Source organism: Chionomys nivalis, chromosome 20 (assembly GCF_950005125.1).
Source record: "Chionomys nivalis chromosome 20, mChiNiv1.1, whole genome shotgun sequence".
NCBI classification, from domain to species: Eukaryota; Metazoa; Chordata; class Mammalia; order Rodentia; family Cricetidae; genus Chionomys; species Chionomys nivalis.
In genome coordinates, this window is record NC_080105.1 from 31,812,289 (window position 1) to 31,826,088 (window position 13,800).

At 41.3% G+C, this 13,800-nt stretch overlaps 1 protein-coding gene across 30 annotated transcripts in view; it reads right to left on the reverse strand.

The window, feature by feature from the left end:
- Positions 1 to 13,800, reverse strand: part of Sorbs2 (sorbin and SH3 domain containing 2) — a 190,283-nt gene that overhangs the window by 10,994 nt on the left and 165,489 nt on the right. For 29 of the 30 annotated variants that reach the window (XM_057752497.1, XM_057752496.1, XM_057752495.1 and 26 more), the window contains 3 exons: positions 11,523 to 11,637; positions 11,306 to 11,434; positions 9,295 to 9,495 (listed from right to left, as the gene is read on the reverse strand). In XM_057752497.1, coding sequence (XP_057608480.1) covers positions 9,295 to 9,495; positions 11,306 to 11,434; positions 11,523 to 11,637 — 445 coding nt within the window. Of the gene's footprint in view, positions 1 to 1,323; positions 1,423 to 4,468; positions 4,664 to 5,542; positions 6,320 to 9,294; positions 9,496 to 11,305; positions 11,435 to 11,522; positions 11,638 to 13,800 lie in introns of all 30 variants that reach the window. The other variant, XM_057752483.1, reaches the window with a different exon arrangement.

The window sequence follows — 13,800 nt, forward strand, 5'->3', positions numbered from 1 at the left end:
TAAATATAGAACAATATACACTTTCAGAGTTTGGAGAGGCTTACCCAGACTGTGGGTTTAAGAAGGCAGCGTCCAAGTTAACAGTCGCCATTAACATACAGGAGATTTTGAGCAAGAATATACTATGATTATCTTTCCTCGGTCTACAAGAGCTAGTTCCAGGACAGGCTTCAAAGCTACAGAGAAACCCTGTCTTGAAAAAACAAACAACCCCCCCCTTCCACAAATTTATCAGATGGGAACATGTTTAAAAAAAAAACAAACAGAACTTCAGGGTGACGCAAAGCATGTCAACTTATTCATGGGAATTTATGGATGAAATCCATCAATTTTTGTAAAACAAACTCTTTGTCCCTGTCTGTTCCCTCTCTCCCCTTCATCCCCAAGTTTATGTATTAGTTCTGGAAGGGTGTTCAGTGTAGACTTAAGGTTCTCTACAACAAACTGGCATTTCCCTCTCCCTATAGCAACACAAGTTCCCTCCCACAATATGCAAAGCAACAGGTACAGAAGACCTACGTATAAAACACTATGTGTATTTATGTAATGGATAAAGGAACGCTAAAAATTCAGCCCAGAGAACTTGAAGTGCAGAGCAGAGGTGTGTGGCAGGCCAGCCAAAGCTAAATTAGGGCTCATTAACTTTGACTTGGAGAAAGGAACCCTGAGGTATGCATCTGTGGAAATCCCCAAATTCCTTGGCTGCCTTCCCCCAGAACTCGGGGTGCCATTTAGAATCTATCTGTTCTCAAGTTCTGCAGATATCACAGAACTGAATAGTTAAACGGGAGGCAACTGACCTCAAAGTTCAATCAAAGTTGCGAGGGAATTTGGAGCAGGCAGGCTCTAGAGAACAGCATTACAGGGAGCGGTGTGGCCAGAATGTGGCCTGCATCTCCCGGGCAACAGAATATTTGGGAATGGCTGACAGTTTAAAAGAAATTCATGGCAACCGAGACACACTGGAGCTAACATGGCCGGGAGCAGGTGAGCTCAGTGGACAACAGGCAACGCTTTAGTTCTCTGCACTAAAAGCAAAGACTGGCAGAGAGCAACTGAGTACGGAAAGGAGACAGATGTAGGAAACAATACAAGCTGCGCCCTTGTTTGTGTGGCGAAGCATTTGAGAGTGCCATTTTCGGTTTGAGAAACTTGACATGTACCACAGGGGAGCGCACGACCCATAGCCCCTCAACTGCTGGTTATGACATCTCACGGGACTCCTCCCCAGCCTTACTTTACTGCCCGGTCACAGTAAAGTCACCTAAGGAAGGGCCAGGACAGCCAGGATGGCTGCCGCAGGTTGGGGGTATCCGACCCTACCCTGTGGGAGCTGCTGACGGGTGAACTGCAGGACCTCTTAGACATCACTGGGCTACGAGGCGGCTTACCCAGGACAAATGTCTTGCTTTTTAAATCAGCCTAGAAAAGCCATAAGAAGTGGGTTAGTTCTCATCTTCAGGATGTGGCCTGCGGGAGGAACCTTCTTGGTTGGCTGTTTTCCATGCACACACAGCATGCCAAGCTCATGAATACTAGCCGAGCAGGAAGGGTGAACAGTCTGCGCAATGGCTCCATAGAGCTTCCATCCTCAGGGCTCAGCTGCTACTCTGCTAGGAGACTCCCAGTGAGGAAAAGATGTGGAGGGGAAGCTGGCAGGAGAACGTGTTTGAATGTAATGTAGGTGTCTCAGAACACACATCGGAAATATTACCTCCTTATTAAGAGAATACTTAATAACCGCATCCAAAACGCTCCTCAGCCCGTCTGTTTTCTTTGCATTTACTAAGTGGCAAGCCGTAACAAACAAGGCGAGATAAGAGACAATTTGACCTAATGCCTATCAAGTTTTATGGAAATCATTAGGCTTTTAAGAGGCAAAAAATGTTCTATCAAAGTTCCTATGAAGAAAGTGATATTTGGCGGGGACTGGAGAGATGGATCAGTGGTTAAGAGCATTGCCTGCTCTTCCAAAGGTTCTGAGTTCAATTCCCAGCAACCACATGGTGGTTCCCAACCATCTGTAATGATGTCTGGTGCCCTCTTCTGGCCTGCAGGCATACACACAGACAGAATATTGTATACATAACAAAGAAATAAATATTTTTTTAAAAAGAAAGTGGTATTTGGGAGGAGTTGGGGGTGGGAGATGGGAGGTAGTGAAATATAGTCAAATACTGGGTTATTGCCTGACTCCAGCTTCTTTTGGTGTTGTCTCAGAGCAAGATCTTCACTATGACAGTGAACAGGCGAATCTTTACATGAGTTGGCTTAATTTTTCTTTCCAGGGCAGTCCTAGCAACGGAGGGTCTAGATTTTTGACTAGACTTAAGAGAATGTTAGTAAGACTAAGAATACTTTCAAGTAAAAGATTGGGCTCTCGCTTAGACTAAATTTCATGGTCAGTAGTGGGCACACTCTGCAGTCTCTTGGGAGGGCGTATGGCTGCCATGGTCATCTAAGGCTGTGGAAGAAGGTATTGCTGCTCCCCAGTCTCCATTTCTGTTCATGTCTTCACTCATGCACATGGTCGTTGAGAGCAGACCACCGTTCCTAACCTTCCTTGTACCTAGCTGTGCTCAGGTGACATTTCTAAAAGAGGAAACAGCAAATTTTGAAACTGTCCTGGTTTCTAATACCTGTGGAATCACCATGGTAGCATGGGATTTGCTCTCTCTCTCTCTCTGTCTCCCTCTTCCTCTCTCTCTCAATTTCTCTCATTCATGTGAGTTAAAGAATAGTTGATATGGGTTAATAAAAATGTTACTATAATGATTTTAGTTATACTGTGTTAAAATATTATTTTTCTTTTGTGTCAATGCCTTCTTTCCTTGTGATGAATATGAGATCTGAGACTAAATCAGTTTGTTTTCATATTTACTGCTGCAGTAGATATGTTCAGTCAGCTTATGTTCTTCTTCTGAGTATGAGATAGATTCACAAGGCTTAGAAAACTCAGTGAGGGATTAATGTTCAACATTTGTTCCTAAATATGAGCTAGATACAAGAAACAAAGTTAGTTTTCCTGAAATTAGTCATTTCATGTAGATATTAAAATATTCTTTTAAAACAATGTTATTGTGAATACTTCTAGTCGCTCATATTTTTCTAGACACATTGATCCCAAAAGACTATATAAAATGATCTTGGCTCCTATGATAGAGAAAAACCCTTTTATATTTCAGTTTTTCCCTTGTTACTATAATGATGAGTTCAACATCTCTCTAAGTTGGAAACATGAGATTCTGGTCACGACCCCTTTGGACTCCCATATATTAGATACATATTAGATATTTACACTATGATCCATAACAGTAGCAAAATTACAGCTATGAAGTATCAACAAAAATCATTTTATGACTGGGGATCAGCACAACATGAGGAACTGTATTAAAGGGACACAGCATTAGGAAGGTTAAGAACCGCTGCTCTAGAAGTACTTTCTCATGGGCTGATTGAGCCACAGAGAGAAGGGTAAAGGATACTTCTTACCTTAGACATGATCTAAAGTAGCATTATAGTTCTTAAAAGGTTTTAATTATGCTTCCTTTGCTAAGATGAAAACTCAGCATGGAGAGAATTGGTCCTTAAGGTATGCTATTCTTTCCTCCTAAGATCTCTTTTCATACCTAGGATGATATTATAGATGGGCTGTGTCGTTGGATGGTGCTGGGGATTCTGAAGACTAGTGAGGATGATGGAGATGGGACTGGTGCTCACTGCTACTGAAATGTGGTTATATCCGAGCTTTAACCCCTTATCTACAGAGGCCCTTGTGTCCCTTTCAAAGGATGAAGTCTGAGGATGAGCTGTTGTTTGAAGTCTAACAGGAAAGACTTTGGGTTCCCTCTTACTCTAGAATCAAAACTTTTCTGTGCAAGATTGATTTAATCTTGGCTTGTTAGCATCACTTTCTAAGACCAATCACTCATTTCAAAGTGGTACCCTAGGGATAGTTAAGTACTAGCTGGCCCGTGGGACTGTGCATTAGAATAGATGCTTTGTGGTCCGCACCAAGGAATCATCCTTGGTGTATCCTGTGGAAGAGCAGGGGTTCAGACAAGTAATGTCGAGGATCACCCTGTTCATGGACACTCTGAATATGCTGATGGGTGAAATGATGAGAAGCATCCGGTCTACTGAGAAGTGACCAGAGTTGATAAGTACTGAGCCTATGCCTCGGAATGTGATGACCCCCAAGCTGACTCGAAGCTTGACACAGAATCTCATGGTTACCTTTGATTAAGAATTAAGTTTTAGGGTTTCCTTCTCAGTACGGGTGTAGTTGCTATGCGGATTTGTCTCTCAAATTATGGGATGGAGGCCATGCTGATGATGTTAAAAGTTAGCAGTCACAATTTGCATAACTTTTTAGACCTTATAAGACATCATGAATCTAAAGGCAGACACCTACTGAACATCATGGAAAGGCATGCAATAAATTGAACCACACTCAAGATGCAGTTACCTTTGGTTCTGGTGAACTTATCTCCTGTTGATGAGGGTATTTGGGAAGGAGAGGAGGTGAGGTGGCCTGGGTGGGCTGAAAGCCCTCACAGGCCAGGTCAGAGACAGAGGCCAGAGAAGAGTGACATGGAGGGGAGGGAGACAGACAGCTGGGGAAAGGCGTGGCAGTTCCAACTCCCGAAGCAAATGGAGGTGGCTTAAATGTTGAGGAAAGACAAGATGTGATTATGACTGTGCTCAGATGAAGAGACCTGGTCCTCAGAGAGTACCTTTCTCGTCTAATAGCTGGAAAAGTCATAAAAATATCTCGGGGAAAATGGTATTAGTGTATTCTTGCTTTGAAAGTACTGACTTAGCTTGTGGAATTTTAATTTCCGAATCTCAGTGGGTATGATTTGGGTACTGTGGGTGGTTGTAGATAAGTGTTCTATTAGTCTTGTCTGAGAGGCCTTTCTTCCCCCTTCAACATGATGGCAGTAAAGCTCCTAAGACTTTGCAATGACACCTAACTTGCCCTTCAAGTTGGTTAAAGTAAGGTAAATAGTCACACAGCTAGGGAGTTGGAACCTCTTTAATCATAGTACGAGCTGTTTGCTGAGTTCACCTTAGTAGGATGAGCGCTATTTCTAGGATACTATCTGAAATAGGCAGGCAGATCACTGGACAAACCTGTCTGTCAGCTTTCTCATCTATAAAGTGGGGATAACCATACTTCTGGGTTTTGAAAACTAAAGATGTTAGGTTCTAAGAATAGCACCTGACACTAAAAGTTAATGGTTAGCTATCGTTATTAATATTAGAATACTAGAAAATGATAGGCTTCACTATATAAAAGTTAAATTTATAGTGACAAAGGAATAACGGGACAGTGGAATTGTACCATACAAATCCCCACCATTCTAATAAACTATGTCGTGTTTGCAACAGATTCCTTCCACCCTGGAGTTTCCAATGCTTCTATTCCTCATGAAGAAGCCTGCTAAGGCAGTGTCAGAAGTAAATATTTAGTAATGTCATTAACTCTCTGGCTTATTGTAAAACTGGTTAGTCCCAGTTAATAGGCCAAATTAAATACCTCACTACTGGTTTTTGCTGCCTTGAAGTCTTCTTTGGGGGTCCTAGGGTGTGTGCAAATGCCTACTGAATATTTTAAGCAGTCAGGGTCTTCCTCTTCTTCTTCCTCCTTGATGTGCAGTTGCGGTGTCTCCTCTGCATTGTTGTGGTCATACCACATGATAGCTTGCTCTTGGGCTCCCGGCAGCCTTCTCTGGTATGCGAGCCCCTCCCAGATGTCCTCATCCTCCTCTCCAATGACAGGAAGAGTTATAGCCAAGGCACCCACATTGCTGCATGCAGAGGCCACAAATTTATCACCTAGGACTTCAAGAATTTTGGCAGGGTCTGAAATGCTCCTTCTCTTTTTATTCAAATCTATGAATTTGCTTTGTGTGTCCATCCTGGAATCCTGAAGAGACACTGTGTCATCAGGCTGGGCCCCAGCTGACGTGATACTCGAGCGAGGAGAAGGTGAGAGACAGTGAGGTGATTTGACTGGTAGAGATGCTGGAGGTAGTGAGAGGGGGAGGTTAGAGGGCTCCTCCTTAATTTCAAGGATGACCTGGTCTGGAATGTTCGGTTTGGCCTGGTCAGATGATAAGGTTAAAGCGCTAAACTTCGCTAATTCAACCAAGAAGTTGTCGAGGACAGAGGATGGTGTTGGAGCCAATGGGTTTGCTGGCGGACACCAGTCTGTCAGGGATAGCCACTCTTGGGCAGTTCCCTGTAGGTCTTCTTTCTCTATGCTGGGCAGAGCATTAAATACAGGAAGACAGGTCTGTTCACTGGAAGCCAACTTATAAATGAGGAGGAATTAAGATGTAAAACAAACAAAGAAAACAAAAACACATGAAAATACAACAACAGAGAAATGCAGGGAAGGGGAGGTGATAATATAATTCAGGCTGTAGCACAGACATAGATGGAAGGTGCTTAGAGGATATCTAGATTGGGAAAAGTTATCTGAAATTTAAATGCATAAAATCATTTAGACTAATTGTAAACTTTACTTGAGCAATCGGACTCAGGACTTAGGAAGATATCCTAAGCATCAAAAGAGGAGCTAGAGCTTCTTACAGATCAAGAGGGCAGACAACAAAACTCCAAGAGGCTTTATATTAATCTACCTCTCTGAATCTGCGTGGACATCTATATTTCAGATGTATCTGGGGATTGTTACACGGAATACTATCAAACTTTGTTTTAATCCCCATATTTATTTACTATTCTCCCTCCCTGCAGAGGTGCCCACTCCTTTGAGCTTTTACAATTGCCCCATCTCCACGGCATAAAATATTTTAGATTAGTATACATGAACACATGTTTAAGGGAATAAGTGCTAAAAATATATTTCTTAATCAAAGAGCCCTGTGATCAGAATGAAACCAATCTTGCAAAACCCCTGCTCCAAAGTTAAAAAAAAAAAAAACAACTCCAAAGTAAATGTTTACACAGAAGGGGACATGAGAGGATGATGCCAAGTCATATTCTAAGCTTGATATTTTATGTAAACCCAAAGGTTGTAGTTTATAGATTTGTCTGAAACCAAAATGTCAAATATCAAATTTCATTTGATAGTTCATAGAAGTTTTCATACTGGTTAGAGTTCTATTTTACACTTCTTGTTACAAACATAAAAGTGCAAGATTTAATCTTAGTATTTAGATTTTGGAAATGAGTGAAACTGAAAGTAACTCAAGGTGGATATCTTCATTTTTTTCTCATCTGGACAGAAATATCATACTCACAAGAAATCTCTAAATTTCACCATCGTCATTGCAATTGTAGTCTCTATGGCTATCTGCCACTACCGACTTCACTGCCACTCCCCCCATGTTGTCTCTACACATGGTAAAAGGCCAAAAGAGCCAACACTTTAAGATGGACTTGATAATACCAAAATTAAGTGTTAATTTTGATTAAGGAGTACCTATATCACAAAACATACTTATAACACAAAATTAAAGCTGTTTCATCTTTTAAAAAAAAATTTATTTTTTATTTCATGTGCATTGGTGTTTTATTTGCATATATGTCTGTGTGAGGGTGTCGGATCCCCTATAACAGGAATGACAGACAGTTGTGGGCTGCCACATGGGTGCTGGAAGAACTGGGGTCTGCTGGAAGAGCAGCCAGTGCTCTTAACCAATTATTTCATCTTAAAAGGGGATTAGAATTGGATTCTAGTGTACCAAAATCGGAAATAAATAGCAGCTTATATTTGAGCTATCCTCAAAATAGAAATATGTCAAGCTTTGTAATTTGAATTACCGAGAGATTCAAAAGCCATCAATGCATTCCTTTCTCTATTTGTAAGTATCAGTCAGAAAACAGGAGCTCTACCTGGTTGCTGCTTTTGTATATTGCTATGTAAAAAGATCTATTTTTTTTTGACCAGGGCAACACTACAGGAATTTCCTTTATTAAGTCAATAACATCATATGATAAATAACCAGTTGAGATGAAACTAAATTTTTTTTCAAATTATGGACTTAAACTTTGACATACTTTTTTTTTTGGAACAATAAGAAGACAATGATTGATTATTAGTGAAACTAACGCACTCCTCTAGTTACAATGTGGTATTACAACGAAAGACATAAATGGTTTTTAAAACCTATTTAGAGCAAAGACCACAAACACTGACTTAAAATATTAGCCTGCCATTGCTAATTAAAGCATATGGGAGAAGTTCTTCATTGCTAAGTAAGCATTTGTGCTTTCCTCTCCTGCGTCAGCTCACTTAACGGTTCGGTCCCTCGAGAGTCATCTAATGGTTCGTTTAAGATAAATAGAGGGTAGGCAAAGCAGAGGTGGATGATGAAGATTTTGATTTTCCCCATCATCAATAGAAACTACCGAAGGAAGGACATTGCTCTCTAAATGTTCAGTTCTAGAAACTTCATAATCAAAATGGTCTGTTTTCGCACATCCTTGCCTTGATCTCAACTAAAACAGTTAACATTTTATATAACTGAATACATTGTTTCTCACGTTGGGAGGCATTTATTTGACAATATTTTGGAAATAGCTCACTGGTGATTTAAAAATTTTATAATTTAAAATAACTGTAAAGGAGAAAGAGACCCTTAAATACACCCATAAAATATCTTATAATTCAACAGGAAAAAGAGGAAAAAACATCCTGTGAGTCAGGGAAGTAGGAGGATACCTTAGTCTAACGAGCCAGTTGAGGAGGGAAGGTCCTTTCTACACTCTACTGAGAAAGAGAGTCATCTTCAGTTACCAGCTAAAGTGAATCAGGGGAATAATAGTCCTAAAACTAATGAAAAAAGAACTGTGGATATTTCTAATAATCTATCATATTTTCATGTGATATTATAGGCCCAAAATTAAAATGTTTTATGCTATGTAGAAAATTCCTTAACACTTTCATAGATTATTGTAAACCTAATAATTATAATACACTTTAGGGGTAAATGTGTGTGTGTGTGTATGTGTGAGAGTGTGTGTGTGTAATGTATATACACCAAAATACAGACACTTATTCAAAAATGCTGATGCTACTAACATTTCCTCTTTATGCACTAAAACTTGAAAATGGAATTAGCAAAAATGAACACCAAGCCTTTATCCCAGCATCTATTTGAAAAAAATTACATTTTCTCCTCTGGCAGTCATGTATATGAACACAATATATGAATTTGCTTCTTTTCAATAATATGATGATCGGATACCCCCAGATCACCCACTGATTCTCCTGCTCCAAGTTCTGAACTGCAGCGTTAACGTGCTAGCAGGGCTTCTTACCTTGTTGGAGCTTAGGCTGTGGACTCTATCGCTAGAGTAGCTGTGGGGTATGGGAGGGTCGGGGTAGTCGTCGGCACCTTGTGCGTTCTTCTTGATGATTTCTACATAGGAAACAGGGAAGATGCCTTGCCTGTTGCTTCCTGGGATCTTGCCTTCATACCAGTTTTGATCAACTCTTTTAAGAAGAATAATCCTATCGCCCTGTAATGAGCATTGGGAAAATGTGTTATAAGGAGAGACACAGTAATAGGAAAAGCATAATTGTCATTGTTTTCTGATAAACAGTAGTTTTCTATTTGGAAAGTTTTATGCCTCCCATGTTTGCTTGATCAGGAGAATGCAAGAAAGGCTCTACTGTTTATTAGAAAAGCCGAGATTGTCAGCAGGGATGCACGTTAAACCGTCCGTTCATGGCATTAGAGTCCTAAGGGTGCTTAAAATCCTTAATCCATTCCCTTAGTGGGAAGGGGCGGATACATGCTTCACACTGGCATGAAGTTGCTCCAAGGCAGCAGTGTGAGGAACGCCGTCTCAACAGTAGCCTCATCTAATCTCTACCAGAAGGGACGTGATGATCTGCAGGAAGAAGGAAGTGCTTCTGAAATGGGTCACGGAAGCCATCCTCTGCAAGGCATACAGTTGAATGGCTCACCATTTTCCTTCTTTAATCTGCGTGTCCTGAGAGGTGACAGAGAATGAGTGAAAAGCGTGGGGCGAGAATGGCAATCTAGAATATGCATAGCTGTGGAGTGGGCGGACGCCTCCCTGCTCTCCTCAGGACAGTGTAACAACGGCATCCCTTCAGTCGGTGAGTGGCTGCGCCATTCCGGCCATTCGAACAGACTCTTTGATTTTTTGCAACAGTAGGCACTTCTGCTTCCTGCAATGTGCAGGCCAAGGCCAGATAACTTTAACTATTTACTCAAAACCACAGGAGGGTCAGAAGAAGGTTAGCAAGCCATTGCTAAAGAGCAAACCCAGCAGGCACAGCTCGGAGCTATGTAACTAGGGGAACTGGGTCTGATAGAGTCATGGAGGGGCCATCTGCTCATTAGCTTCAGCACAGCAGGGAGTTCTTTTCAGTGCCAGAGCCATGAAGATTTTCTTCAACTCATTGTGCTGGATGGTTTGCGAAATGTGCCCCATCCACCCTGAGTGGAGCACACTGAAGAAAGTTGAATTTCCTCCCAATCTCAAAATTGCATCAATTTTCTAATGTGCTCAGAAGCAGCAGCTGATAGTTAGACCTTCCTGGGGAATTTCACACGATAGACTATCTTTGCAGTATGGACCAGAAGATGGTACACCGTGTTCAGTTTCCTGTGTCAAGCGGTGCAAAAGGAAGGTAAGAGAATGGCGGATGATGCAGAACTCGAAACGGGAGGAGAAAACTCGACCATCTCCTGCAGACCTGAACTACCCGCCCTCACTCTACCAAAGTACTCGGATAGCTTGCTAGAGAGATTGGGAGCCATTATGAGGCCTGGAGAAGACTGATCAAGGAAATGGGATTGCACAGATGGCTCCCCAAAGGCTTTTGGAGAGGACATATTTTCATTACTTTAGGACCATTCATTGATTCCAAGATAGAGAAAAGTAAATACTGGCTACTTATTGAAAATTGCCTAATGGGGCAGCCTAAAGACAGTTTGGAATGTTTTCTTCAAATTGTGTTCTCTATGTGTTCAAAAATGCGTTCTAAATAACTAAAATGCATTCTCCCCTTGGGGTTCCACATGTGTGCTTCTTAGTATCCAGTTGAGGCACCCCTTTGTGTGTGGGGGGGAACTCAGGGTCTTGCTTCTTAGGCTAAGCCACAGACTCTGTGTCTCACAGGGACCCCACTCTGGAAGGGACACAGGGCCGAGAGTTAACAGCGATCCTGGGCAATCCTGACTCCCTTGTAGGACTAAAGAAAACCTAGGATGTTCTAGAAAATAAGGTAATCTGTCTTGGGTTCAGAACTGTACAGTCTGTGAAAACGCCCCAGGGAAGAACACAGCCGGGGTACCTTTCGCAGGGAGAGCTCCACGTTTGTGTCTGCATTGAAGTTGTATTTGGCTATGGCTTCTCCAATCTCTCCAGGCTGGACTGGGGGTGGTGGTCTAGCGGGCTGTGCTTTCTCTGGAGGAGTCAGTTTCTATAAAAGAGAACAGCTATTGGTTCTTAAACTTGTGATAACCTTTGGGACAGCATCCTTCCGGAGGTGAGGAGAAAAAGGGACGTACCTCTACGTATGAGATTGGGAAAATGCCCACTCTCCCGTGGTGCTCCCCCTCGTACCAGTTCTGGTCAATTTTCCTGAGGATGTAGACAGTATCTCCTTTCTTAAATGATAGCTCCCTGAAAGAGACATGACCAATGGACTTTCTCTGGATGAGTAACTGTTAATCTTATGATTGACATTCCAAATGTATCTGAGAAATACCCTGCCCACATGAAAACACCTGCCAAGCTCAGTTAGATGAGGGTTTTCCTTACACATTTCTAGAGGTCACTTATGTGATCTTGGAAGTGATTTTGAAGATCAAGTATATGGATCACACCTGTATAAACCACATCCTGTGAGGACATGAAATTTGAAAGAGGGGACAGATTATTGTGACTTTGCTAGTCTATAGTCATATATAATATTTATAACCTAATATTTTGGCTTGCACCAGGAGTATTTCTGAACACCAACTTAAAGTTTTTGAATATGTATGGAAATTAAGCAATTAATTTTTTCTTTTAATATAAATATGGTTATTTTCTAGTTAATATAGGCTTGCATTTAGAATTCTGGATATATTCCGTAAAGGGAAAGTTGCCTTATTACCCAGTTTTCCAAACTCTGTCCCTCTCATGTCTGGGATAGAGTCCTATTTTGATAAATTTGCTGTATTTTTATAGCACTTTGAAATACTGGCTATTTTGGACCTATGGGAAACAAGATGTTGTCTCTTCTCCCATCTAAAATGGAGACATTTTGTTGGGTGCGTTACTTAGCTTTAGTCTTAGAAGGATTAGTTTAGAGCTGTTCAGATAATAGAAATAGCTTTAAATCGTATTTTTTTTTAAAAAAAACATAGGTACATAAGTGTGTGCCTTGTTCATATTATGTACAAAAACATTCATATCTTTGGTTATTTAAAGAGGCTAAAACTGGCTTGATATGCAGTTTTCAGAGATACATGGGTGTGTGAGCTTTGAAAGTGACACAACTTGCCCATTACCCTAATTTTTATGTTAAATATAGAACCACATTGGAGGTGACGGGTGTTCTCTCTATATCTTCTGAGAAAAGAACAAGAGGAGGATCATTAAGCTATAATAAGACCAAGCTATTTATAGGAAGAGCAGACCCACTTTCTTTTGGGGCTTATCTGGATGGCTGGTGAATCTACTTTACCAAGTGCTCACACAGTTAGTTTTCATGAGACAAACCTCCTCATGCTCTCAGTGAAAGGTGGGATGGTGCAGACAGAAAGGTGCCAATGGCCTCCCTGATTCACCCCCCCCCAGCAGTGTGGGGGAGCAAGATTCTCTGACTCTCCATCTAAAAACTCCAGAAGAGGATGGGGCCCTTGGGTAGGATGAGGGACGTGGCCTGTGGGGCAATCGAAAGCCAGTGACCCAACCATATTCTTGGCCCCATCCTCTGGGATGTATGTCATCTCCTCATTGAAGGTTGTTTATATTTGTGTATTTATTTTACACTTATTTGTGTGCACTGTGTGTACAGGTATATGTGCACATATATAACACCATGCCTAGAGATCAGAGGACAACTTGTAGGTAACTATTCCTCCATTATAAGAAACTAAAGGATTAGGTTGTCAGGCTCGGTGTCAAGAACTTTATCCCCTGAGCCATCTCATTGGCCCTGAATCTTGTGGGTGTTTTCACTTTTATTCTTGATTTTTTCAAAATATGTTTTTGAGAGTTTTATACATTTATACGATGTGTTTTGACCCAATCAACCCATACTCCTTGCGTTCTAACTTCTGTCACACTCCCTGCCTTCCCTCTCAGCTTTCTGTTCTTCCTGGAACACATTCTGAGTCTTAGGCAGATGCTCATCTGGTAGCATATACATAGGAATAAATATGTCATAAAGAATAAACAAAATAAAAATCTTTTATATAATTTTTTCATACCATCTTACAAAGCATCGCATCATGGTCTAAGGGCAGTCATTAGGACTGGAGTACAGGAGAAACAAATGCTGTTATGTTATAGTTTATGTCTCAAATGCTTCTCAAAGGCCCCTTGTTACAGGCTTTACCCCCACCTAAGCACTACTCTGAGACTGAGATGGATACTTTGAGGTGAAACCAAATGAGAGGTTTTCTGGTGATTGGGGGTGGGGCCATGCTTTTGAAGTGGACATCCCCGTCATGTAGGTCTACTGTGTGCTCAGTACTAGTCTTACTGATTTACCTGCCTTGTCTTTTGGATGAAGTTCCCAAAGAAACAGCCTAGAAGAATACAACACAGGACTATGAACACATTCATACTCAAGGA